This window comes from Sinohyriopsis cumingii, chromosome 16 (assembly GCF_028554795.1).
Source record: "Sinohyriopsis cumingii isolate HCF-2022 chromosome 16, ASM2855479v2, whole genome shotgun sequence".
Classification (NCBI taxonomy): domain Eukaryota; kingdom Metazoa; phylum Mollusca; class Bivalvia; order Unionida; family Unionidae; genus Sinohyriopsis; species Sinohyriopsis cumingii.
This window is the reverse complement of record NC_142976.1, coordinates 75,790,222-75,816,751: the sequence shown is the minus strand read 5'-3', so window position 1 is coordinate 75,816,751 and position 26,530 is coordinate 75,790,222. Positions and strand designations below refer to the sequence as shown.

Below are 26,530 nucleotides of genomic sequence, written 5' to 3'. Positions count from 1 at the left end.
GTTTATATGCAAATGGGCTTATATGCGAGTATATATGGTAATTTCATTCAAGACCAAGTAAATACTATAATCATTCCCTTATCAATATGATTTTCCATTTAAGAGTAGTAACAAATTGATTTTCAAGATGGCAGCCACAGCCGCCATACCAGATGTTAGATTGGAACCATTTTCATTTAGTACCAACTAGACATCAGAAGTCTTCTGGTAAAAAACCCAATCTTGAAAGGACTTTCATGGCCGACTTTAAGTGACAAGATCTTAAAGTTGGCCATGATTATAACCATACTGGGATAACAGATCAACACAATTTCTATTTATGACCAATGCAGATACAATAGAAAGTCTTCCAGTGAAAACCCCATGCTAATATGTCTTTACTAATAGCAGAAGATGGCTGCTGTGGTGGGCATATTGGCTGTCAGATTAGCACCAGTTTCATCTGGGACCACCAGATATTATAAGACTTCTTTTGTTGAAAACCCTATGTTATCATGACCATCCATTCTGATGCAGTAGCAATTTTCAAGACAACAGATGTTATTGCCATACTGGATGTCAAGTCTGCACTGCTTTCATTTAGGACCAACCAAACTCAAAGTGGTACGCCTGACCAAGGTTTGTGACACAAATCCCTGGGAAACTGGTGATAAACATTATTTACTGCTTTATTCAATGACAAAGAGTGATCGTCCTCTGCCTCATTAACAAAAAGGTGAGAAGGGACAGTGGACCCAAAGGGAGGGGGTACCACATCTGCCTGCTCTGTGTCAAACTCATTGGCTTCAACGAGAACAGAAAAATGATCTTTGTCCTATACTTTCCCCTGGGAGGCATAACTCTGTAACCCAATGTCTCTCTGTTGGGGGAATGTGTGTGTGTGTGTGTGTGTGTGATTAGGATTTTTAACGTAGCTTTAACAATTTTTCAGTCATATCGCTACGATGTCTGCAGTGTGGCAGTTTATAGTGATGTCTAGCACTGTGACATCATGCCGCAGACATGTAGCATGATGTCCCACCCAGTCACATTATCCTGACACCAGGCTGACCAGTCCTAATAGTAACCTCTTAATGCCGAGCGCCCAGCGAGGCAGCTGTTAGTACCATTTCTGTAAGTCTTTGGTATGATTTGGCAGGGGTTCGAACCCACAACCTCCCGCTTCTGAGGTGGATGCTCTAACCACTAGGCCACCGGAGTGGTCACTTGGGGGAGGAGAAACTTTATGTGGTAACTGCTTTAGCGGAGTTAAAGGATTGTTCATAGCAGAATCTGCCGGTGGTTTATGGTATCTCTCCCAAGTTCTTATTAAATGCGGATTGCTGATCTGACATTATATTTTCTGATGGTTATAATTTCTTCTTTTTTCTTACATTTTGTATCTGAAAATTATTCATTATTCCACTTGCTATGCCAAACAATTCACCACCTACAGCAAAAATACATAGTGAAAACACTGCTTACTTCTTTTTCTCCACCTGGGATATGTTTACATAATATAATGCACTTCCTTAAGATCAAGACAATGTATAAAATTAATTTGCTACACCTCAATGTACAGAACTAAAAGTGCTACACAGTCTCCCCAAAACAGAGTGTCACTCATTTTTGGGAAGAGTTCACCTGCCACAGTGATTAATATATGATACCTACAGTACAGGTGTTTGCCCTTCACTCCTAAGAGACAAGTGACAACTCCATTGTCTGATGAAAGATTCATCTGTCTCACATTTATGATGACAGCAAAAGTATTATTACATCAACCAGGTGATGACAGTTCCTAGCTCTGCACAAAAGAAAGCAGTATTGATACCTATTTTAAAATAAGAATTTTGTTTTCGTTGTTGTAAACACAGGTTGGTCTACTTACTGGATAAACATACAGATAATGAACAAGTCCAAAATTGTTTTCATTTATGGAAGTTTTACATGTAAAAAAAAACTATAGTTACGAGTACAAACTGTGCAAAAAGCAAGACACATAACATGTTTTCCATAATTTATCTTTTAGCTTGCAATACTTTCAATGAATCATGCAATGGAAGATCAGGGACTATGGTGTTGGCAGTGGTACTGTGTGAGTGTAATTTGGATTTTTAACAGAGCTTTAAAAGTTTTTCAGTCACATTATGCTGACACCAGACCAACCAGTCCTTACACTAACCTCTTAATACTGAGCACCAAGCACCATAATGGCAAATGAACATGGAACAGGTTTCTCAATATCTCTAGGAGATTTTCTACATTAGTTACAGCTGCCATCTCTACAGAGAAATTCATTGTGATTGTCAGTTCTATGATGGCATGCTTGCTTGGGACTGCAGGTCATCTGAACCATTTCCAGTAACCAACGAAGTCTAGAATGGCCATGTTGCCACCAACCCTCTTCACTATGATGTCCACTGCAATGCTTACAGATGCCTTCCTTGACTAAGAAACAGGGATCAACATCAGATACCAAACTGATGTCAAACTCTTCAATCATCAGAGTCAACAGGCAAAGATGAATACAGGAAGTGACTGTTCGTGATTTCCTACTTGTCGACAACTGTTTCCTGAATGCCAAATCTGAGTCCAACATGGAGCCAAGTATGAACCATTTCTCCTCAGCTTGTGACAATTTCTGTTTCACAATCAGTATCAAGAAGACGCAGGTGATACTGCACCAGGAAAACCTTAAACAGAGCTTTACCATCACAGCAAAATGGCCAAACCCTCATGGCAGTGGACAAGTTCATCAAACCATGTAGTCCACATTGATGTAAAATTGAACGCCAGAATCACAAAACAATACAAACAAAAAATTCTTTACTAGTGTGTGTTAGTCTGAAGTACATGTACAACTAATAATCATCCCAAGATTTTAAGGATAGAGCCAAATCTCTACCTTGATCTTGGTCACTAAAGTGCTCGATAAATTCTAAAAGGCATGATTAACTTCTTGATTATTAGGACTCAGTCTGTGTTTCATGGTGTTCACAAAATACCCAACAAAAAAAAAAAAAGAAAAAAATGAATCATGCAAGTAATTCCACAATGGGAATAGAATACCCACTTCATAAATTTTTTGACCATAGTCATAAATTTTTCAGCTAATCATTCAATCCAGTGATTCTTAACCTATTTGGGCGGCGACCCAGATTAGGGTTTGTGGTGTTATCAAGTACTGAAAAAAAAGGGGTAGGAAATTTAAAATTATTGAGGCTGATCTTGGTGACCCACTCAAAACAGTATAGTGACCCATGGGTTAAGAACCATTGATTCAACCTATCCACCTCTGTACCATCCAAATACATTCCCCTCCTTATCATGCACCATGCACTGACCAGAGTTATCTCAACCATAATTAATCTTTATTGCCATTTGTCACTCAAACCACAACATGTGCCAATACCTATGGACTCATGACCAATCCCTATCACTAGCAAAGGTGTGCTGATCCTGTGACTCAAAGGCACACTGGCAGACTGATGGCTCTAAAGCCCTGTTAACAATCCCAGTAAAATCAAAGCTGGAGTCTAGTCCCTATTTTACTGCCCCAGGCAATCAACAACTGAAGACATAGTTCATATACTGTTCTCAATGTAAATAATTTACATGTACATGATATTACCTATATTGTTTCCAGCAATGGATTATTTGGGAGAATATACTGCTAACTGTATCTGGGACTGTGACAGACAACTTATGTTTTTGACAATAATAGCTCTTATCAAGCTCTTCTAAAATTTCCAAACCATTACTGCACAAGATTCACAGACCAAAACATACCATTATGCAGAATCCCTGGATGTGATTCGCATACATGGCATTATTAACATAAAGGTTGATTCCAAAGCATTCAATATCTTGGGGGAAATGTTCTGGAAGTTAAAACATTCAAGAGGAAATTCTCCAAAGGATGGGCCTCAGCCAATGCTTGAGAGAATGGACTCTGCAGCTTAATCTAATACATAATACAGATTTGAATACCTAAATAAATCTTGACCCATTACCCTCTAGGGGTCCTCTGATAGAATACAGGGATATGTTAGAATCAAGAGAGACAGCTCCAAAGAAAACAGACCGATGGATAGATGGGGATTGTTGGTTTTAACCCTTTAGCTACTACAGCTGTTGTGCAGTTTCACTACTGCTGAGTGCTATCGTATCAGTTACTGAGATTACTGAGGCTGGTTGCTTGGCTGAATACTAGAACATCTCATGACTGCTACAGAAACTGACAATAAAAACATGGTTACATTTATATTCATTATTTCAATAGATTTTGCTGATTTCAATGAAATAAAAAACAGATTACCTTGCATAGTGTCTGTTATTCATAAATTTCCACTTTATATACTCTAACATCCCATCATACAAGAAATGTAAACTGTTTTGAATCACAAAATAAATCCAATATTTACATATGTAAACATAAAAACATGAATGAAATCCACACTCTAATGAAAAAGTTGAGAGTGGTACCTCTCAAAACAGTCATTATCCACACATAAATGTACTTGGCATTGTTTGCAACCCATGAAAACTTCATGTCTCCTCCCTTCCCTAACATACATCTTGTATCTCCCACCTTTGGGAACCGTCCTGGCCAGTGCCATAAACCTTCAGTATCAATACTGGACAGAGATTTTCTTTTCCTACTTCCCTGAAAGCCAGCAACCATCTGTTTGGCCAAGTTCATTCTGAATTCAAGCTGTGTTCTGTTTTTTTTCTTTTTCTTTTCCAGACTTGGTGTTGATCTGGTGGTTTGGTGACTCGTTCATCTGCAACGTTTTTCATCTGCTGTTTTTTCTCTTAGAGTTACATTGGATAGCCATGTGGGATCTATGTTGTTAAATAAAATATGGACAATTTTCTTCTCTTTTCAAGCAATACAGACCAGTCTCTTTTTGCATGATTTTCATATCCCCCTGGCTTTTTAAACCACTTTTTTTTATATAAAAGGCTCTGCATTTCTGTCCTATTTCCTTGGACGGTAGCACTAAGATGAGTCCATCCCAACATAATTGGGGATTTGAAAAGAAATTGTCCATATAAATATGGTGGTTATTGTTTATTATTTTTTTGGTAAGGTATTTCACCACTCTAGAACCTAATCCTTCTTCTGCCACTCTCCCTCTCCGTCCATCGGGCTTTCCAACATACACTTGAAGTTCTTGGATGTAGCTGGTTTGGGGATGCGCTCTTTCCCAGACTTGAATGCCAAATTTTGTGGGTTTGGCCGGCAGGTATTGCTTAAATCACAGTCTTCCTTTATAAGCAATCATGCCTTCATCAATTGATTGGTTTTTGGGAGGGTCATAATTTTCCAGGCATTTAGGCAAGACTGTCATGGAAAGGTCTTATATGGAAAATCTTGTCATGTCCTGGTTGACCTCTGGGTGGGTTGAAGCTTGTGCCGTTGGCATGGAAATATTTCCCTATTTTTTTCAAATATTTCTCCTGCCATGATTTCTGGTATTGCTGGGATCCCAAAATATACAGATGTCATCCAGACAATGGAATATTTGGGTATCTGCATAATACTCATGATGGGCCATCAAACCCTTGTGCTTAGGAAATGGGGAAGGGTCTTTCAACTTCCTTTCTGACCATCACCACATATTCTCCAAAAGCCCGCCTGCGAAGGGGAAGCTCTGAAATGGGCTTATTGCTTGCACTGAGCCTTAAAAATGTTTGCTGATGGACCCTAAGGGTGGTTGGGATGATTTTGCTTCTTGATGGTTTATAAGAGCCAGGAGTGGATGCAAGCGACCAGTGTTGTTAGGCCCTAAAATCCAGAGTAGCCACAAAGGGGATGAGCCTTCAGAAGAGAATATACGTCTCAAAAGGGGTGGGGAGCACTTACAGAAGGATTTTACTGTGTTCTAGTAAGACCTTGGATCTGTTCAGAACCTTTTCGCTATGGAGGTGGAGAAGCTCTGTCAGAAAGCCAAGAACAGACAATGCATGGCAAGAAGTTTCTGCCACTGCTTCCAAGAAATGATGAAGAGCCATTGGTAACATTTTTCATCCTTAATCTTAGATTATAGGGAGATATTTTTTAATTTAGTCACGTACTCTGGAAGATCTTCGACACATTTTTTAAAAAAGCAACTGCTTTCAGAACATCTATGGTACTGTCTGTTGTTAACCATTTAAAATCCTGTGAACAAGTCTGATGATGCATCAAAGGGGACATCAATAATCCACTGAACTGCTAATTTTTCAAGCTTGTGAACTCTGACGAACCAGTACAATTTCCCCATATAGTTGAAGTTTATATTACAGAATTTTTGAGTCCATTGTCAGTTACCCTTTTTTTAATTCAAGTAATGAAAATTTAAAATGTGAGGGACCTACAAACATTATCTACCTTTTTTCCCCATAATTACATCCAATAGCTTTGAAACGCTTGCATATTCTATTGCCTTAATTGTATTTACTTTCCAAAACTTCACTACAATATAGCAGTTGAGATTTCTGAGCTACAATCAGAAACATCCCCTTGGCCTATAACAAATATATGAGAGCAAACGTCTGCCTCTTCTATTAAACAACTGACTTTAATCCGATGGCTTGTTTTCCTACATTACAACTCTATGAGCCACAAGTGTGGTACAGTGGCAAGTAACAGAGTGTGGTTATTTGATCTTGCCGTACAAATGATGCATACCTTTGCAACCCAATAGATTTCACAAACTGTACGATCAAAGTGTCACTTTCAAAACTCAAGCTCAATCTCTAAATACACATATGCATATGACAGTAAGGCCAAGTAATGCGAGTCAGATGGTATTTATTATGATTAGACAACAATCAAGTTTTACAGAATTTTATCATATAATGAGGATGAATTTTTGGAGCTTGTACCTGATGATATTATGTAGTGATTGATATTCATAGGAATTTTTTAAAAATGTGGACTTAACTTCAGGTTTGTACACATTTAATACTATTTTCGTTTGATTGGATACCTGGGTAACTGATCTTTAGGACTGATTGGTACCATTAAAAAGTTTTCTAAATTTGTGACAGCTTTAGACCTTAGACTGAGTTTCAAATTCCACAATGTGTAATTGTCCCATAATTTTCAGAACTATATAATTATATTTCATGCCAAATCTTCTATCACATTCTATTTCAACTTCTTTCTAAGTATATAATCCTTAATTTGTTTAAGATTTTTAAAACAACAAAACTGTAATTTACAAGTTCTGAAACCTAAATTGGTACGTTTTCATCAAATGACAATCTGTGTAAAATGGGCTGTGGTAACTTGCTCGGAAAAGGATTTATGCTCAATCAGCTATTAAAACACATGCCTGTGAATGTACCAGAGTTCAATTGTAAGCACAACTTATATCAACATAGGTATTTGACATGTGTAATACATTTTGCTTGGGCTAAAACACAAGACTGGAAATGAAAAATTGTGTCCGCTCTACTGTATATATAAGAGAAACATACTGGCTTATTTATCGATCATTCTTGTTCATGTACAACCAGAGAAGTTGAGATTTTACTGTTTGTATTACAATCTGTACTAGTTACAGGGAAAAAAGTTTACTGGCAGATCAAAGCAAGATTAGCCTACCGAAGAGGTTGTTACGTGCAGTAAAATAGAGATATGCTATTATTTACCAGGACTGTAATCAAGGGGCTCGGGGATGTATCACAAAATTAAAAGGGTAAGATTAGTAGTGCCTCAGAAACTCACTTTATGCACAGTGGCTTTTAACACAAAGACAAAAATGAACATGCCTTCAGCTCTTAAAGTGTAAAAAAGGAAGAACTAAATCAATTACCTGTGCTAAAGGCAGACAATCATCACTATCTTCACTGCTCTCTCGCAATGGGGAAACTGTCATATTTGACCCAGTGGAAGTCGGTGAGGATACCCCAGTATGGTTTTGGAATCCTGTGGATGCACCTTGACTTGCACCAGCAACAGAGACAGATCTGTTTGATAGAATCGAGGCATTAGACACAAGTGGAACAGTTGGGCTATGCAATCTAGTATTATTTATTGAGGAAGAGAAGAGGTCACTGTTTGTTACACTAATATCCGGCACCTCAAAGTCCTGCGGTGGAAACTTGGGTGCCAACCTCTCCAGAGTCTCTAAAATTGACATCCCAGATTGGTTTGCTGATGGCTGCGATAAATCCATATTACCTTGAGCCTGAGACATTGTATATGCAGCACGCTGAATGGAATGCTGGGTAGTTTGAGCAGAGAAATTTGTTGACGACTTGCAGGTAGTTAATGATTCCAAATCAAAATCATCATCTCCAAAGCATGGTGCATGGAAAACCTGTAAAATAAAGTCACTGACAGTAATCCAGTCCAACTTGCAAAACACTTTAAAGAGGGCAATAATTACAAAATATATATATCAAACTGTACTAAAAAATTATACAACTTTCTCCTCAAATTACGGTTTTATGTTATGTAACTTGTGTCGCTTCAGGCAATATAAGTATTTTCATCAGACTCTGAATGAGTACAAAGAGTGCAAAATCACTTTTGAGTTACAAAAGGGAAGACATGGTTGTAGTTTTTGTTTGTTCTAGGGTTTAACACCATTTTTCAGCACAAGATAGGATATACATGGCGGCCAATATAACTGGTGGAGGAAGAACCTTGGAAAACCCAGGGAAGAACCATTGACCCACGAGAAGCTACTGGCAGGCTTTCCCATATACCTACACTAGCAGAGCTTTGGACTCGAACCCACACAAGGAAGACATGGAAACCTTACTGTATCCTGGAAAAACAGCTGAGAAATTCCTCAAATTTGAGGAAATCATAAGAATTTCCTCAAAAATAAGGCACTACTGCTTTATGGAAAATTCAAGACTATACGACTTTCCACTGATCCCTGTTGAATGTTGAATATTCTGCGGGAAACAAAATAATTGTTACTAACTAAAGAATAAGAAGGATAATCTAAAATATCTCAACACCTTATTTTGAAGTCAATCTCTGTTTCAAAGCAGGTACATTATCAAGTTCTTTGAGCATGAGCTGAGGGTCTATATGAATATGCAGGGGTCTAGCATTTGTTGTTGCAGTTGTTGTTGTTGTAGGGTTTAACGCCATTTTTCAGCACAGGATAGGCTATACATGGCGGCCAGTATTAATGGTGGAGGAAGAACCTGGGAAAACCCCGGAAAGAACCACCAACCCACGAGAAGCTACTGGCAAGCTTTCTCACATACCCACATAGGCCGAACCTGAGACTCGAAACCCACACGGGCAGAGGTGAGATGGCAGTGATCTGTAACGGTAAGCACTTTAGACCATTCGGCCACTCGGGGCCCCCTGTCTAGCGTATAGTACAAGCATTTATCAATAAGTAAAGGTGAAGTCTTAAGTTCATGGAAATCATCATTTTCAGCAGAAATGTTTACTGCAAACCAAGTCTCAAGTTCAAGGTTCAGTGTAAAATCTAATCCGAATCCAACAAAACATGCTACATTCTGATTTGTCTATTTTAAATGTTCACAACTTTCCAACAGTTTCATCAATTTCAATGGAAATTTTAATGAAAATAAGAGAATTTCAGCAGTTTTTTGTTTCAGAAATGTGATAACATTTAAAAACTTCAGAATCAGACTTGCAACTTTTATACATTTTTTATCGAGACTAGAATGGGTGTTTGTTCTGCGTGTGTGCAAATTATAAACTTGGACCATAATTTATCTGCATGCATGTAAATTGAAAATGTCAACATCAGTTAAGTATGTTCACTCATATATCAAGTATACACCCTGAAATGGATCTTCTGACCTGTATTAGCACAGATTTAATTGCAATGCCTGTTCTGACGCTTACCTCATTTTGCCAATATTTTGACAAATGCTATAATAAAACATTTATATCTTAGTAACTGATCTTCAGAATACATATTTTTCAGTTTAGTGAGCATTTGCTCATGCACTGCACATGGGGTACAAAGTTTGCAACATATTCAAATTCACTGAGCAGCAAATGGACAGCAAGTAGATAAAAAGTAACAAAGAACTTTTGCATATATCAGCTTCAGCTACTTTTTGTTTTGCAAAGTTTTATAAATTAAAGAATGTGAAAATTATAACTGCAGATATATAATTATTAGACATATTGTATTTCTACATTAACAAATGTTTTTCACAGAGCAATTATTCTGTAAAACAGATAGATATCCATGTGTTTGATGATATGACATTCTGCATTCTGAGACTACACCAAAGTTGCTTTAAAAAAGCACTGTGCAACTCAATACCTGCCTCAATTTGTTTACATCAAATTCAGATAATCAAAAGGAAACAATTACAGTCAGTACAAAGACGATAACAGTTATTAAAAATGTAAAAACTTGCCCAAAAAATTAAAATCACTTAATTAACCAGAAATTAGTGCTTACATTAGTATTCATTCAGCATCTTTGTGACCTCCATTTAAAACAACATAACTTCAGCTAAATGTAAGCAGTCAAGAGAACAAGGGAACAAAAAATTTTTGATACAAGGAACTTTAAGCAGAGACTCAAACCCATGTGGACTGAGGTGTGATTTCAGTAAACTGTGAAGGCAAGTGCCTTAGGGGGCTCCGTCATGGTAAATAAATAATTAGAATGCCCAATGGTAAGCAAAATGTTTTGGAAGGAGAAATCTAACATGAACATAAAAACGATTTGATCAGCAGTTGATTAAAAATGCTGCATGATCAAAGCTGCAGTTGGCTTTAACACAACTGCATTGTCCAAAACTGATCCAGATCTGTGTGTGGTTTCTGTGACCATTTTCTGTATGCCAAACTGCTGAATGGCAAAACAGCCTATCAATCCAATAAATAATAAATAAACAATATTGTTATAAGTCTTGGCAGTTGACTAAATCTAATCATATCATATACTTGTAACCATAAAAAGTATATATTTTCATGGCTCAAATCTTATAAAATTGTGCTATTGTGATGAAAAAGATTCAGGATTGAGATGCTTATGAACAGCAAAATGACATGCCTTCTACTTGGGGGGGGGGGGGCATAAACAGTAGAGTGATCCCTCACTATAGGGTACCTCAGTATAAGGCAGTCCCATTTAAGGCAGGTGTAATCATGGATCCACTTTAAACATTTAATTATTATGTATAAAATACCTCACCATAAGCAACCTCACCTGTATGACACTCCACTTTTATGGCTCCCATTGACAATGAATGTATAATCTTTCATGTAATGCTGATAAGATACATTTCAGGACTAAAACATTAATTTATTAATGAAAGATATGACTTAGTCCTTTTATGTCCCATTGTGACTTGTTATGGATCTGAACAAAAAGAAATAACTAAATATCAAACAATAATTTTCAAATCAATGAAAAAGACACTATCTTCTACAGTCGCAAACAGCTCCTGGCTCCAGATTCATGTAAGAAAAACTATACAAAGACAAAATATAAATTCCCAAATCAGTGGACCATTAAGACATTATTCAATAACCCAGTCAAACAAACTGTGACAATGATACAGCTTGAAAAACAGTACAGGATACAGCAGAGCAATGAGATAAAATAACAAAGAAATAATTATATAAATAATTGATAAACTAAAAACATTACCAACAGATATTGCATAGTGATGTTTGCACAGGGAAGGAAGCTATTCACTAAAAGTATGCTCTTTCATTTGAATGTGGTAAATCAAGCTAGTTAGCATCTGTTGTGAAATGGCTCACTATGTCCCACCTGCTGTCAGTACCTATTCACAGTGGGGTAGAAGAGTCAATAGACCATCATCACATGTCAATAAATCACACTCAGCAAATGGAATAGTTATCAGCTTACAATAAGGTACATGGAGCCATGGCAATTCAGTTGGTGCAGCAGCAGATTTGTAAGGGTTGCAGATTTAAGACCCAACTTTGCCAGCCTTGGTTTGCTGCCTGTGTATGCTCTTAGTAAAGGTTGTTGGTCTGTTGTTCTAGGGTTTAATGCCATTTTTCAGCACAAGATAGGCTATACATGGCGGCCAGTATAACTGGTGGAGGAAGAACCCTGGAAAACCCAGGGAAGAACCACAACCGACGAGAAGATACTGGCAGGCTTTCCCACGTACCCACGCTAGCCGAGCCTTGGACTCGAACCCATGCAGACAGAGGTAAAATGGCAGTGATCCGGAACAGTGAGCGCTTTAGACCACTCGGCCGCTCGGGGCCCTGCTCGGTAAAGGCACTTGGCTCCCATTTCCACTGCATGATATTGCCCATAACATGTCAAAACTGCCATTAAAACCAACTAAAAAAATGTGTACAGGATGTGGCAGATGTTCCATACCTTACACCAAATTATGTACAAAATAGCAACTTCGAGTCATACTATCCTGTGAACCAATTCTTTGATTTTGCACAAATTTTGCAGATAATTTCTTTTAGTTTGAGTGTGAAGTCTGTAAAAGGATCATTTTTTGGTACAGTTGCATTTCTTTTAAACGCAAATTTGCAAGAACAGGTCTTTGAGCTAATTTCATAAAAGTCCATACCATTACCTTATCACTTAAAAATGTTTATAACTATCAAGTGGACAATGACAATACACATAATGAAACCAAGGGAAACTATAATTAATATACTACCGTATTTGCTGGCAAACAAGTTAGCATAGTACAAGTCAAATCAGCAGATTTGGCAAATTTTCCATTCTTCATCCATATACAAGTTGATGCTGAATATATAAGACGGGGCCAGAGCAATACCTCGGATTGTCTTTTTCACTTCGTTCCGCACAGCATCACAAATTTTATCCTATCTGTAACTCAGTAACCTTTCTGGTCAGGATCATTAAATGTAACTAAAAGTACCTAAATTGTTTCACACAAAGTATTTTAAGTGTATTATGTTGTTGTTGTTGGGTTTAAAGCCATTTTTCAGCACACAATAGGTTATACATTGCAACCAGTATTAATTGTGGAGGAAGAATCAGGGAAAACCCCAGAAAGAACCACCCACCCATGAGAAGCTACTGGCAAGCTTTCTCACATACCCACATTGGCCGAATCCGATACTTGAACCCACGCAGACAGGTGTGAGATGGCAGTTATATGTAACGGAGAACGCTTTAGACCACTCGGCCACTCTGGGTCCCAAGTGTATTAGGTACCTTTAGCTACATATAATAATGCTGACATGAAAATTTGGTACATCACAGATAGGATAAAAGTCGCGATTCTGTGTGGAATTAAACTATAAGAACTTCCAGTTTCATAAACATTAAAAGTATCTCTGTATACTATTTCAGATTACCATCAATACAGAAATTGTATCATTAATGCTATAATGGTTTTTAAATTTTTTTGGGGGGGCGATATACAGAGAGAGGGATGCAAATGTATTTCATCACATTTTTCTTCTTGTACCTCGTGATAAAATATTATGGTCCAGTATACGAAAGATTTCAGGTCTTCATGTTATTTTTATATATAAACCTCACTGCCCCCCTTTAGCTGAAGCTTTTGACAAAGAGAGAAAGCATTAATATATGAAACAGTAAATATAAACTATGAAAATACACACCATACTCATTCAAGGTTTAAATATTCAAAATACAGTAGTTATCTATATAGACTCCAGTAAGGTTAAATCCCAAGAATGACCATTTCACAAGCTGTCCAATTTTCTTGCCAACTATATAACAACCTCTCCATTCCCAATAAATAGGATTTTTTTAAAAAGTATATGGACATTTTCTGTACTTAGGTGGCAACTGTTTTTGATCTTTGCTCATAATAGATGTTATTTTTAATTTGCTGTCAGTGCCATCACAAGTTCAAAAGATGTCACTGGCTGAGAAATTTACAACTAATCACCTGGCATTTCCTTTCATTATATGGTACAGTATACATAATACCCTTGGGTATCCTCATTTCCTTACTGGCAACCTCCCTAATCTGATTTGGTCTGCTAAATCTTGACATCAAACAGGTGTTAGTTTGGACTGACTGAATATAGCTATCGCATTTTTAATTAGCATGTCAATACCACTACAAAGTCATATGATTCTTGGAAAATGGAAGTGGCAACAAAAACTAGCAGGAACTGCTTACCTAGTGGCACTTGTACATGAGTAAGAACAGTCATCAGGTAAGTGAACAAGACAATACAGATTTACTATCATGAAGACAGCTCTCTCTCTATCTCCTCTCTTTCAATAAATGGATCATACATTTAAATCATTAGGTGCTAGAGGAAAATTATGAATGAATATATCTTTGTCATGGTTATTCATCTTCTAACTTGTTGATTCTAACGCATATATATGTAATAAAATTTAACCAACATATATTACAGACAACGTACATTAATGGTGCATGCTGCTTTAGCACCATTACATCTAATAAATGTTAAATTTTAATACTGATGATCACGTCATTGTTTAAAATACTCAATGTGGGATCATATGCTTTTTCATACACAATCTCTTAACCAAAATGAAATGTTTGTTACACATTATTTTCATACTTTTGAAGAATTATTTTCCATATGAAAAATACAATAAAGTGATCTGGACGACATATTCCATATACAAGTCCATTTGGAGTATAAGACGAAGCTATGATTTTCTGGTCAAAAAGTAATGTTTTCTTGACCAGCAAATACGGTGAATGAAAAAAAGAGATTCAGAATACAAAAAAACTGATGTGTATAATATTCCCTCTTAATATCACTAGTGTGCAGTGCGATGAAATTTCTCAAGACCACAATCCCCCCGGACACCAAAAAAATGTGTCAGTTTTTTTAATATAAAGTTTTGATTTAATGTGGTTCTCAAATTTCACCTAAAATGAGATGAAATCAGTTACATCATTCTTAGTTATGACACTGTGGATACTGATTATGTCTCCTTTTACCATTATCTTTATGACGATCTTGTTACTACTGATACTGAATTTTAAGTGTTCATTCAAATTTATTTTCAACCCATGCATTAAATTTAAAAAAACCCACTTGACAGAAGTTTTAGGTGTACTGTATTGGACATAGATGAGTGGCAAAATAAATTAATTCTCCTTTGATGTGCACAATTTGAACTACATGTATCACTTATGGCAGGCATAAAGACTCCTGAATGACCTTTTGTTAACACCCTCTATGATCTTGCCAGGCATGTACTCTTGTTTTACTTCCATATCATTGGCTAACCTCATAACTGAAATATGGCAGCTACCTGGCCACATTCTGAATAAATTTCAATCTTTTCAGTGTACAAATGAAGTCTGGAACCAAATATTTTGTAGAGTAAAGTGGTTTTGGTATAATGAATAATTTGTACAGAAATAAAAAATACAAAAAAATATTTAGGACATGAAAACTGTTTTGGTTTCAAGAGGATCAGTGAGGATTTGGTCTCAAGAGGTTTTAACTGCATAAAAACTGAGTGTTTCATTAATGATTACATTGCTCACCTATTCCAAACTTTCAGCAATCTCCAGAACATTATCATGGAGAAAGATTATTTAAGCTAAATTGAACTTCACGAAAGGTGATCCCCTTTATATACATGTTAATTGATTTTGATTTTTTATCGTAGTTTCAACAATTTTTCAGTCATATCGCTATGACATCTGCAGTGAGGCAGTTTATGATGATGTCTAGCACTGGGGCATCATGCTGCAGACAAATAGCATAATGTCCCACCCAGTCACATTATCCTGACCCCAGGCCAACCAGTCCTAACACTAACCTCTTAACACTGAGCGCCTACAGAGGCAGCTTTTAGTACCATTTTTATCAGTCTTTGGTATGACTCATTTGGGGTTTGAAACCTCAATCTCCCACATCCATGGCACATGCTCTTTCCACTAGGCCACCAGAGCAGTGTTCATTTTCAAATATTTTTTTAAAACTACACTCTTTGAGAACTGAACATTTCATCAAAACTATACAGTCAGTATTTTATGGACATGCAGTTCAGCCTTATACATGCACATTGGAGACATGGCATTAAAGACAAAAGAATTAAAAAATATATATTCTTTGCTATATCAGAGTAACGGTACCCTGATAACTTGATAACAACCAGGGATTAAAATTTGTTTTATTTTATTATAAAAACAAAATAATTCAAATCTGCTTCAGAAGCTATTCTTGCTGTCAATCCCTAATAGCCATATTTTACTGAGTGTGTGATTTTTATTTTTTTACGTAGCTTTAAAAAAAAAATCAGTCATATCGATATGATGTCTGCAGTGTGACAGTTTATAGTGATGTCTAGCACTGGGTCATCATGCCCAGACATGTAGCATGATGTCCCACCCAGTCACATTATCCTGACAAAATGATAAGTGCAAAGTGAGGCAGCTGTTAGTACTATTTTTTGTAAGTCTTTGGTATGACTTGGCCAGGGATTGACTCATGACCTCCTGCATCTGAGGCGGATAATCTAACAACTAGGCCGCACGAGTAAAAACGTGACTGCATTGTGCAACCTTAGTGTGACAGCCAGTGTTACAAGTGTAAATCAAGCATTAATAATTAAAAGTAACGATTAGCCAACACAGATGAGGTCTCGCATGAAAAATGGGAAGTGTTTTGTGCACTCATTCACATATGAAATACAGTTAACTGGTTGAGCCTAACCTAACACAATATAGTGTGTATTCATTAATATGGCAAGTTTACCATTAAATAAACAACATACAACCCCATTTCCAGTAGCATTAAGAGCCTTCAGTGTAAGCTAAGATATGTACAGCATGGAAAATCTAGTCATGAGCTATATATAATACAGTAGAACTTTGATTATCCTTCAGGGTGCGGGACCGAGACCATGATGGATACAAGAATAGATGGATAATAGAATATGTACCTTTAAAAGTATTAGACAATAGAGGACATCAAAAAATCATAATATCTACATATGTACATGTTCCTGTTTTTAATATTTTAATATTTTAACATACAATGCCCTGACGATTAACGGAGACTGATGGTTAATCGGGTGCCAGATAAATGAAGTTCTACTGTAATATTATTCCAGTTTCGGCTGAATACAGCAACAAGTGTACTATAGACAAAACATTACCTTCAAAAACCTTACCACAAAACTGTTCATTGCTGAAACAAGCTATCTGCTTAAGTATGCATGAGAAACTCCAGAATTATCAGTCAAATTGACTCCAACAAATAGTACTATTATCCTAAAGTTTCAGCTCAATGCAACTAGTCACCGATACAGATATGTCACTTTTAAGAACATTATCACAAACTTTAATTATGTTTGCCATGATTCAACAATATTCCTGCTTTAAGTGAGTGAGACAGGAAAGACAGGTGTTTCTCACATATGGCATAAGCACAAGACCTATAGTGTTATTATTAAAGTTTCACTTCACATTATCGCAGAATAAACTATGGTGTTATTATCCAAAAGTTTCACTTGAATGCAGCATGTGATGATTAAAAAACTGTCAGCAAAAAATTTAACTTTGCTGATGATGCTGACGCTGCCAGTAGAAAAGCTACAACTTGTCATGCCTATGTCAGTGAGACAAACATTAAATACACATTTGAGAAAAGGCAAGGAATTAGTGTTCAACTTAACGACTTCTTAACATTAAGGTACATACATCTTGTATATCCTTTAAGTTCCATCCTCTCCACAAAGCAATTTCACTATTAGATTTTTTTTCTATAGACAATTTTTTTAAAACTTGCAGCGATAAAAAAGATGGAAGCCTGACTGCAACTGTAATAAAACAAAAACTTCAAAGCAAGTTTTGAAATGACCTTAGTCCAAATAATGACCCATAGTAGGATAATAGAGATGGCAAAATTTTCGGAAATTTCTACCAGGCACCCATCAATCATAACGGCTGGTTACCCAGTACCTGATCAAAGGAAAATTGTATTAAATGTGAACCTGAACTGCTTTTTTGAAGGTTCAGACATGACAGCCCCCAAGAGAGGTACAAGCATAATTTATTACTAATGTAAGTGGCAAAAAGATGTAATCTGAACATAAAATGAGTAATATAAATATTACATGCCATAATTACAGAAAACTGTACAAAAAACATACATATTTTATTTAATGAACATTTATTTTTGCTACTTACCTGGATCTGCAGTTAAACTTTTTGTCAGAAATCGGCTAAATCCAAGTGGATTTATTTAGTAGTTAATACAAGAACACAGACAGAAAAGAAACTGATAAATTATTTATGCATAACACTCACTTTAACTAGTCTGCAGTAACTTGTCGCGAATAGTCATCAAGTCTACAAATGATGGCTGCTGTAGTATCCTTGACCTGTCATAGTTTGTCCCTTAACGATGGTCCTGTGCAACATGTTATTAAGCTTAACAAAATCCCTCTCCTCTAACAATTTTCAGTCATATAACATCCCACAGTCACTTCGATACAGCCCATTTTTTAAAAGATCTGGTGCCATTTATTTTCAATTTAGTCTGATCCACTACGTATGTAGTACCAAAATAGAATGAAGCTATGACAAATGGTTTCACATTCAAGAGTCTCGTTTGTTTCAAGTAAAATTAATTAAAAAATTACCATATTTACATACGTGATCAGTTTTTATTAGATCTTTTCAGTGTTGTTAAATAACAATGATTTCCCCTTGGATTTAAATATTTCAGTGAAAAATTAAATTCTGTATAGTTGTCCATTTTTTTTCATTTTTCCTAACACGGTACAAGTCCATGTTATGGTAACTGAGTTTTTGTGTTCCCTTTGCCATGACAAAAATATCTGCCTTGGGTTTCTCACTAATTTGAGGCAAAAATGGCATTACTTAAACTGGTCCCGAGTGGCCGAGAGCACTCTCCGTTATGGGTCATTGCCATCTCACCTCTGTCTGCGTGGGTTTGAGTCTCGGATTAGGCAAATGTGGGTATGTGAGAAAGCTTGCCAGTAGCTTCTTGTGGGTCGGTCGTTCTTTCAGGGGTTTTCCCGGTTTTTTCCTCCACCATTAATACTGGCTGCCATGTATAGCATATTGTGTTCTGAAAAATGGTGTTAAACCCTACAACAACAACTTAAACTGGACATTCTATTGTGCTTTCTTTTATTCGAACTGTAATATGTATTTAAATTTTATTTCGTTGAACATTTCTTAACCAGTACTTACTGTCAGTGTCAACGAAAGCTATTGACATAGTTAATGTCACCAAGATCTGAAAACAAGCACGTTTAAGTCGTGAGAAAAATGGAGCATGAACCATGGACAGGTTAGGACAGTAGCTTTAAATTTCAACGCCGATTCTTAAAAATGTCACTCAAGAAAGGACAGAAGTATCTTCACTTGTATTTTTATACAGTACATGTATGACAAATAAATTGTAAGCAGCCATTCGAGTCCCTGTGATGATAAATAATGCGCACACGACACAAACCTCGAACTGTGATCAATATTCTGTGTCTTGATCTGAACTTGGAATGCTTTTTTTAAACAGGTACCCTGTTGCTTATTTTATTACTCGGGTTATTATTAACAGGTGGGTACCCATGTACCCATTGGCATCTTTAATGATGTGCTGGTATCTATCCATACACTGCTGTTGTCACAATTTATATTGGTACAAATTCTTCTATATGGTACTATAACAGTAACTGTATTCGGTAGACTGGTTGTGAAACAAGTTTTGCTTACTCAAAACATTACCTGGTATTTTGTAAGAACAGGTAACAAGTCAAACATATGGTTAATAACGGTTGACAGTCGACCACTGTCAAACATACCAAAACTTGATCTTATGCTAAATATAAATGAACACAGATGGCAGAAATGTTATTTAATATAATAAAACTTGACTGGCTCAGTAAAATTATGCTGACAGTTGACATTAGATGGGTTTTAAAATTGTCATTATCACAGCAAAACATGTTGACACATACTGCAATTCAATAATTTATATCACAGTATTTCTGCTGACAGTACTCACCCCATATACATATGTAATGGGATAGACAGTGTCATATATATCCTGTATGTAAGCTCTGAATGACAGCAGCATGACCACTGGCAGTGTTCATCCCAGAACAAAGAAAGTGGGGACCTTCAGCCCCTGCCAGGTCAAAACATAAGTCACTGAAACAAATCAGGGGGAACAAAATCTTTAGCTGTTTTCTATTTTAGTCAAGAAATTCAAACACATTATGAGCCACACCTGCCATGGCCCTCAAGAACCTGTATTTGAACTCTGCAAGCTTGAGAAATAACTACACGTATATTCAATTCCTTGATTTATGTTTGACATTTGAGTCTGCATTTTTGTTCCTCAATATATGCTACTTTGAAAATAAATGCAGCAATGGTTTTGCTAATGATTTAATTTCCTCTTCTTAACAGTTTCTATCCATGATAAGCAACCACGTGCTCTCTGGTGTCCTAACTCATAAAAATTAGGAAGGAACTTCTGTCAGCCAAGGAAATTGAAACTTACATGCATTTTTGGAAATCTGTATACTCTATTTAGAAATTCAGCTCAAGATGCACTCAGTTCCATAATGATCATTTATCTCGCTACCATCTTTGCTAGCTTATAAGTTGAGTGAACCTGCAAACTGTACAGACCAAGATCTACCAGTGCATTATGCACCAGCAGATCTGGGTCTATGAAATTTGTCAGGAGTAGTACAACAAAGACCCTGATCTGCAGGCACATTATGCTACGGCATATCAGGAACTTTGTTCTTTTCATCTGACATCGACTAATAAGCGAGCATATATAGTAATATATACAATAGACACCACAAAGGGAGCCTTCTTCAAACAAAATGGAAAAAATGGCACAGACAAAAATCAACAATGTACTGGTGAAATAACTGTTAACTACAGTCTAGATTTATTTAACAGTTTACCATTCCAGTCTATAGCATAATGGCATACACACTTTTAAGAGTATACCATATCAATCTATATCACACTGGCATACACTGGCAATAGTTTACCATACCAATTTATAACATAATGGTATATACACCGAGTTGACCATACCAAGAATTCTACAGCAACACATTCATATATGTAAGAAACAGCTTTGTTTCCAACATTCTGTTAACGAGCTCACAATATTATCTACTAAAAACAGCACCTACCTCATTATCTTGTAGGAAGGCAGGTGAGGCTCGAGGACTCTGACTATTTTCAAAGACAAATCCACGACTTAACCCAACAGATGGCTGCAAAAAGGTTCATATGAATCTTAACAAAGGTTCATCAATATAAACTACAATCAAGTCTTATTATTTACTGGATTTTTTTATATATCTCCCAATACTAAATTTAATTGAAATAGCATGATGGGAAAAGCCAAAGCAGGTTACCACATTTACACAAATATATTACATAAATGACTGAACATATCCAGCTGCTATCACAGTTTACGATTAGTTATTCAAAACCTGATGGTAAAATGCATTTCTGTTATCCCCAAGTCAATATGGTAAAAAAGTCCACGGAAGTAAGTTACGTGTAATTCATTCATATCCCAAAGTCATTTTAGCAAAACAGTAAAATCTGATTCATTTATCAGAGAGCCAGCTAGGTAAGGCAGTGCAGGATGGTAAAATCTAATGTATTTATTCAAAGGTCAGAATGTTAGTTACAGTGCAGAACAGTAAATTCTACCTAATTTATCCAAGAAGTAAATATGGTAATGCTGTGTAGGAACACTAAAATCTATTCAATTAATCCAAAAAGTCATTACAGAAGTGTAGTGCAAGACTGGAAAATCTAATTAATATATGTCAAAGTCTGTTTATTTAATTTTTACTCAGCAATATTTTGTACTGGATTTGGAATAACTTGACAGGATGTGTATGACAATCTGTGACAATGAATGTGACTATCTGAACTTTACTTGTTTTACCATCATCAATTCCGAAAATAATTTTGAATCAAAATTATCGCCAACTTCTAGCAAACAAACAGAAATAATAACTTCTGGTAACAGATTTGCTATGTACACTCTTATACTCAACCCCATTTGAATACTTTTGCATTGACACAAACCCCATTTTAATAATATTTCATTGACACAAACCCCATTTGAATACTAATGCATTGACACAAACGCCATATGAGTACTAATGCATTGACACAAACCCCATTTGAATACTTTTGTATTGACAAAAACCCCATTTGAATACTTTGCACTGACACAAACCCCATTTGAACTTTTACATTGACACAAACCTCTTTTGAATACTTTTGCATTGACACAAACCCCATTTGAATACTTTTGCATTGATACAAACCCCATTTGAATACTTCTCCACTGACACAAACTCCATTTTAATAATATTGCACTGACACAAACCCCATTTGAATACTAATGCATTGACACAAACGCCATTTGAATACTATTGCATTGACACAAACCCCATTTGAATACTTTTGCATTGACAAAAACCCCATTTGAATACTTTGCACTGACACAAACCCCATTTGAACTTTTGCATTGACACAAACCTCTTTTGAATACTTTTGCATTGACACAAACCCCATTTGAATACTTTTGCATTGATACAAACCCCATTTGAATACTTCTCCACTGACACAAACTCCATTTGAATACTTTTGCACTCAAACCTTGCTTGATTAATCTCCTCTCCGACAATACATTGAATTACCACTGGCAATATATGGTATGGAATTCGATACACTAAAAGTCATCTTACATGTATGACATGGTTTTCAAAAAATGTGAAAAATAATTTAAGTTGCCCAGTTACCCTTTATACTCGCTCACAAGTTAAGGCAAACTGACAACTGCAGATCATAGTCTACGTTGCTTGTTCTACTGATTACTCATAACAAACTGCACAGACACAGATCTGCCAGTGCATTATGTGCAGTTTGCAGTTGGACTTGACTTATAAATGAGCGTATACAGGTGTAACATTTAGCCACCAAACACATTTTAAAAAATCTAGAAATTGTGTTGGAAATTCTAGTGCCATCCTTTCACGATTTGTATCCTAAATTTGGTCAAGATGTTTACTTTTCTTGCAATGGCAAACATGGTTGGAAACTTGTGAGACGATCTCTTCCTTCGCATGCGAGGCAACATAACTCATAGTACTATTTCCAGAAATGTAAGTCTGAAAATCAAGTTAACATTTTGAGAAATATTATAGGTTGTTCCAACTGTTGTTTTATATTAACTGACTTTGATGGCACTTTAAAACCCCAATGATGCTATTACATGCAAAAAGTCATACATGCAAAATCATCTGTATAATACTGAATCTTTGACAATAATGGGATTTTTTTAATAAATCATTTCCTTTCTTCCAAACCTTAGATTTGAATAACATGAAATTTATGAAAAATGGTAGCATTAGGGATTTAACACCGTATTGCCCATATCATTCCAAGGAAATAGGAAACAACTGCCTTTCCCAAAGACACAATGAAGCATAACCATGTCTGAATTCGGGAGGTACTGAACCTGCAATACTTGAATTATGAGTCTGATGCTCTACCAACTCAGCTGGGGCCCCGAGTGGCTTAGTGGTCTAAAACTCTTAGTGGGTATGTGAGAAAGCTTGCCAGTAGCTTCTTGTGGGTCAGTGGTTCTTTCCGGGGTTTACCTGGGTTCTTCCTCGCCATTTATACTGGCCGCCATGTATAATCTATCTTATACTGAAAAATGGAACTAAACACTACAACAACAACAACCAACTCAGCTACCACAACTCCCCTGAATTGTTGCAGACTTACCCAATACTTATGTTTAAGAAAGGTAAGTGACCATTACCTATTTTCATCAACAAGATTCTGAATAAAATGAAGTAATTATTCTGTACTAAACAGGATTAATATGCAAGATATGAAACCAAAGAAAAGCTCAAAACATTTTATAAAGATAGAGTTACACTCAAATACATCAATTTGTGTAAGACGCACAGGTTATAGTGAAAAAGTCTAAAACTGCTTATTAAAGGTTATAGGATGAAATTGATACCATATCTGCTTGCATAAATTAAATATTTTTTGAATAAATATAGGTCACTGTGATTATTTGAACTATGGAAAATAATATGATGCTGAATAAATTACGACTACTTCCATAACAATAAAATGTTTGCATCAGATAAACTAGTCTGCCAGAGTGTGTGATTTAGATTTTTAATGTAGCTTTAACAATTGTTCAGTCATACTGCTATGATGTCTGCAGTGTGACAGTTTATAGAGATGTCTAGCACCAGGGCATCATGCTGCAGGCATGTAGTATGATGTCCCTCCCAGTCACATTATCCTGACACCAGGCTGACCAGTCCTAACACTAACCTCTTATGCTCAGCAGCAAGCGAGTCAGCTGTTAGTGCCATTTTTGTAAGTCTTTGGTATGACTCGGCCGGGGATCAAATCCACGACCTCCTGCATCCGTGGCAGATGCTCTAACCACTAGGCCACCATAGCAGTAGTAGTATGCCAGAAAACAATTTCACAACCAACCTGAATACCAATATCATCATTAGTGTCAAGCCAGACTCTTCACATCATGTTGTATATACTGTATATATTGTACATAACAGATAGAAGACCTCAAGGTAGATTAGTTCTGTAACTAATTGAGTTACCTTCTCTAAATAAAGTCTTTATTATTATTTTTATTATTATTATTATTATTATCATTGTAAATAAAACAGGTCCCTGTAGCCTACCTTCACTAAGATTTATTAATCAATCCACTTTCAATACTATGAAATCAAAGATGGCACAATTTATCAACGTTCTGTAATATGCAAATATCTGCAATTATATTGTGATATATCCCATAATATCCTACGAACTTGGTTTAGACATACTAAGAACCACTTAGAAACTCTTTGAAGCACAATTTACATATCTGTGAAATCTTATTTTAGATCTCACTGAGGAAAAATCTCGCAGAATTGTAGATCATTTCAGTCTCACTGCTAGAGTTCAATTTCACACAAATAATACATTCTGGATGTTTAAATGTATCAATGCATTACTCTTTTCCATTTCTGTTTAACTATATAAATCTGTGGATATTTTAGAAAGGATAATTTTGGTCACTACTAGTACTATGTACACATTTCCTATATCTAAGATCTACCAACTTATTGTAAAAGTCAACTCAGATGACTTTTTTCTTCCTCCATGCAAATGGTTAGTTGGTTGCTTAAAACACTAATATCATGATGTGGAAATGAAAAATAAGGGCCTTTCACTAAGACACTTTAGCAGCAAAAGCCAGGCTGGACGCATGGGGGGGGGGGGGTCGAACATGCAGCTCTTGGTTTACAAGTCCGACACTCTACCTACTGAGCTGCTAATGATCTATCTACAATGTCACATCCTCAACAAGTTGAAGAAGGCAATAGGGATCCTAACACTTGTAAGCCATATTTCTAGCACATGGATGACCAAGAAAAATCAGATCTAACAGAATTTAGGAAAAACTCCCCAAATATTTTCTCAGCTCTCACATATTGGTAAAGCTAAACGTAATCAGTATCACTGAACTTCAAGCACCAAGTATAGGTCATGAGATAACATTGAAACTATTGTCCTCCACCTGCAATATTATCTTTACATATTTAAAAAAAATTAATGTAATTCACAGTTGACCTACCTCTTGTTCTAGAGTGTACATCCCACTGGATGTAAACTGTTTGAATTAGATGTTTAATTATTGCCAAGTAATCCTTAACACTAGCTATTGGCGTTCTGCTCCGGTACACACACTCTTCACCTGCCTGTCTCACAGACTGACAAAACTAAAACCAGCAATTGACAACACCTGGCCTCAGTCATGTGACTTATTATGTGACCATACATTCCACCTGGTGTAGTGGTCGAAGGTATCACTACACTAATACGTGCCTTATATAATTACATGTACTTCATTTTTCCACATTTGTTGACAAAATTAACTCGATATATTTTAAATAAATAACTTGAGTATTTAATTTATGTGGGGACCTTCCCAAAACTGGCAGAATTGCACCTGTTGCTTTGTCAACCAGCCCAAAGCCCCTAGACTGCACTCAATAAACATTATTTTCTTATCATTTTTCTTTAAAATGCAGTTTGCTATTAAATGTATAAAAAATTCTTTACTGCTTAGAAAATCTCCTTGAAAAAAGAAAAAAAATTATGAAGATTTTCTAAAGGATTAGAACAGTATGAAATACAGAGCTATAGATAAAATAGTTATTTGCGTTTTATTCAGATAAATTGACTGAAAATGACAAAGGAAATTTGTAAATGCATTCAAATTACGCAAAACTCACATTTATTTCAAAATTGTCAGCATATTTGTGTCTTTAGCACTGTCCATGTTGTATGACATCAGGTTCAATAACTTGAACTATGATACTTGTGAAGTTTCAGATGTTCCCTGCCTGTTTCAAATGACAGTACTATATTCACATGAGAACAATGAAGTACAGAACCCCAGTCAAACACCCTGATTTGGTGGGGATTTGTTTTGTAAAACCAGAAATAAAATGATGCCATTGTTGGAGACTTGAGCACACCATTTATAAATAAAATCAGAATTAGG

The 26,530-nt window shown here is 36.1% G+C and overlaps 1 protein-coding gene across 4 annotated transcripts in view; it reads right to left on the bottom strand.

Annotated features, from left to right (window-relative positions):
• The window catches only part of LOC149780819 (TOX high mobility group box family member 4-like), a 107,566-nt gene that overhangs the window by 43,008 nt on the left and 38,028 nt on the right, over window positions 1–26,530 (bottom strand). For 2 of the 4 annotated variants that reach the window (XM_089937882.1, XM_089937883.1), the window contains exons 1-3: window positions 25,598–25,746; window positions 21,084–21,167; window positions 7,791–8,297 (exon numbers count right to left, since the gene is read on the bottom strand). In XM_089937882.1, the coding sequence (XP_089794008.1) occupies window positions 7,791–8,297; window positions 21,084–21,167; window positions 25,598–25,618 (612 nt within the window). In that variant the 5' untranslated portion in view covers window positions 25,619–25,746. Of the gene's footprint in view, window positions 1–7,790; window positions 8,298–21,083; window positions 21,168–25,597; window positions 25,747–26,530 lie in introns of those variants that run through there. The other 2 variants (XM_089937884.1, XM_089937885.1) reach the window with 2 other exon arrangements.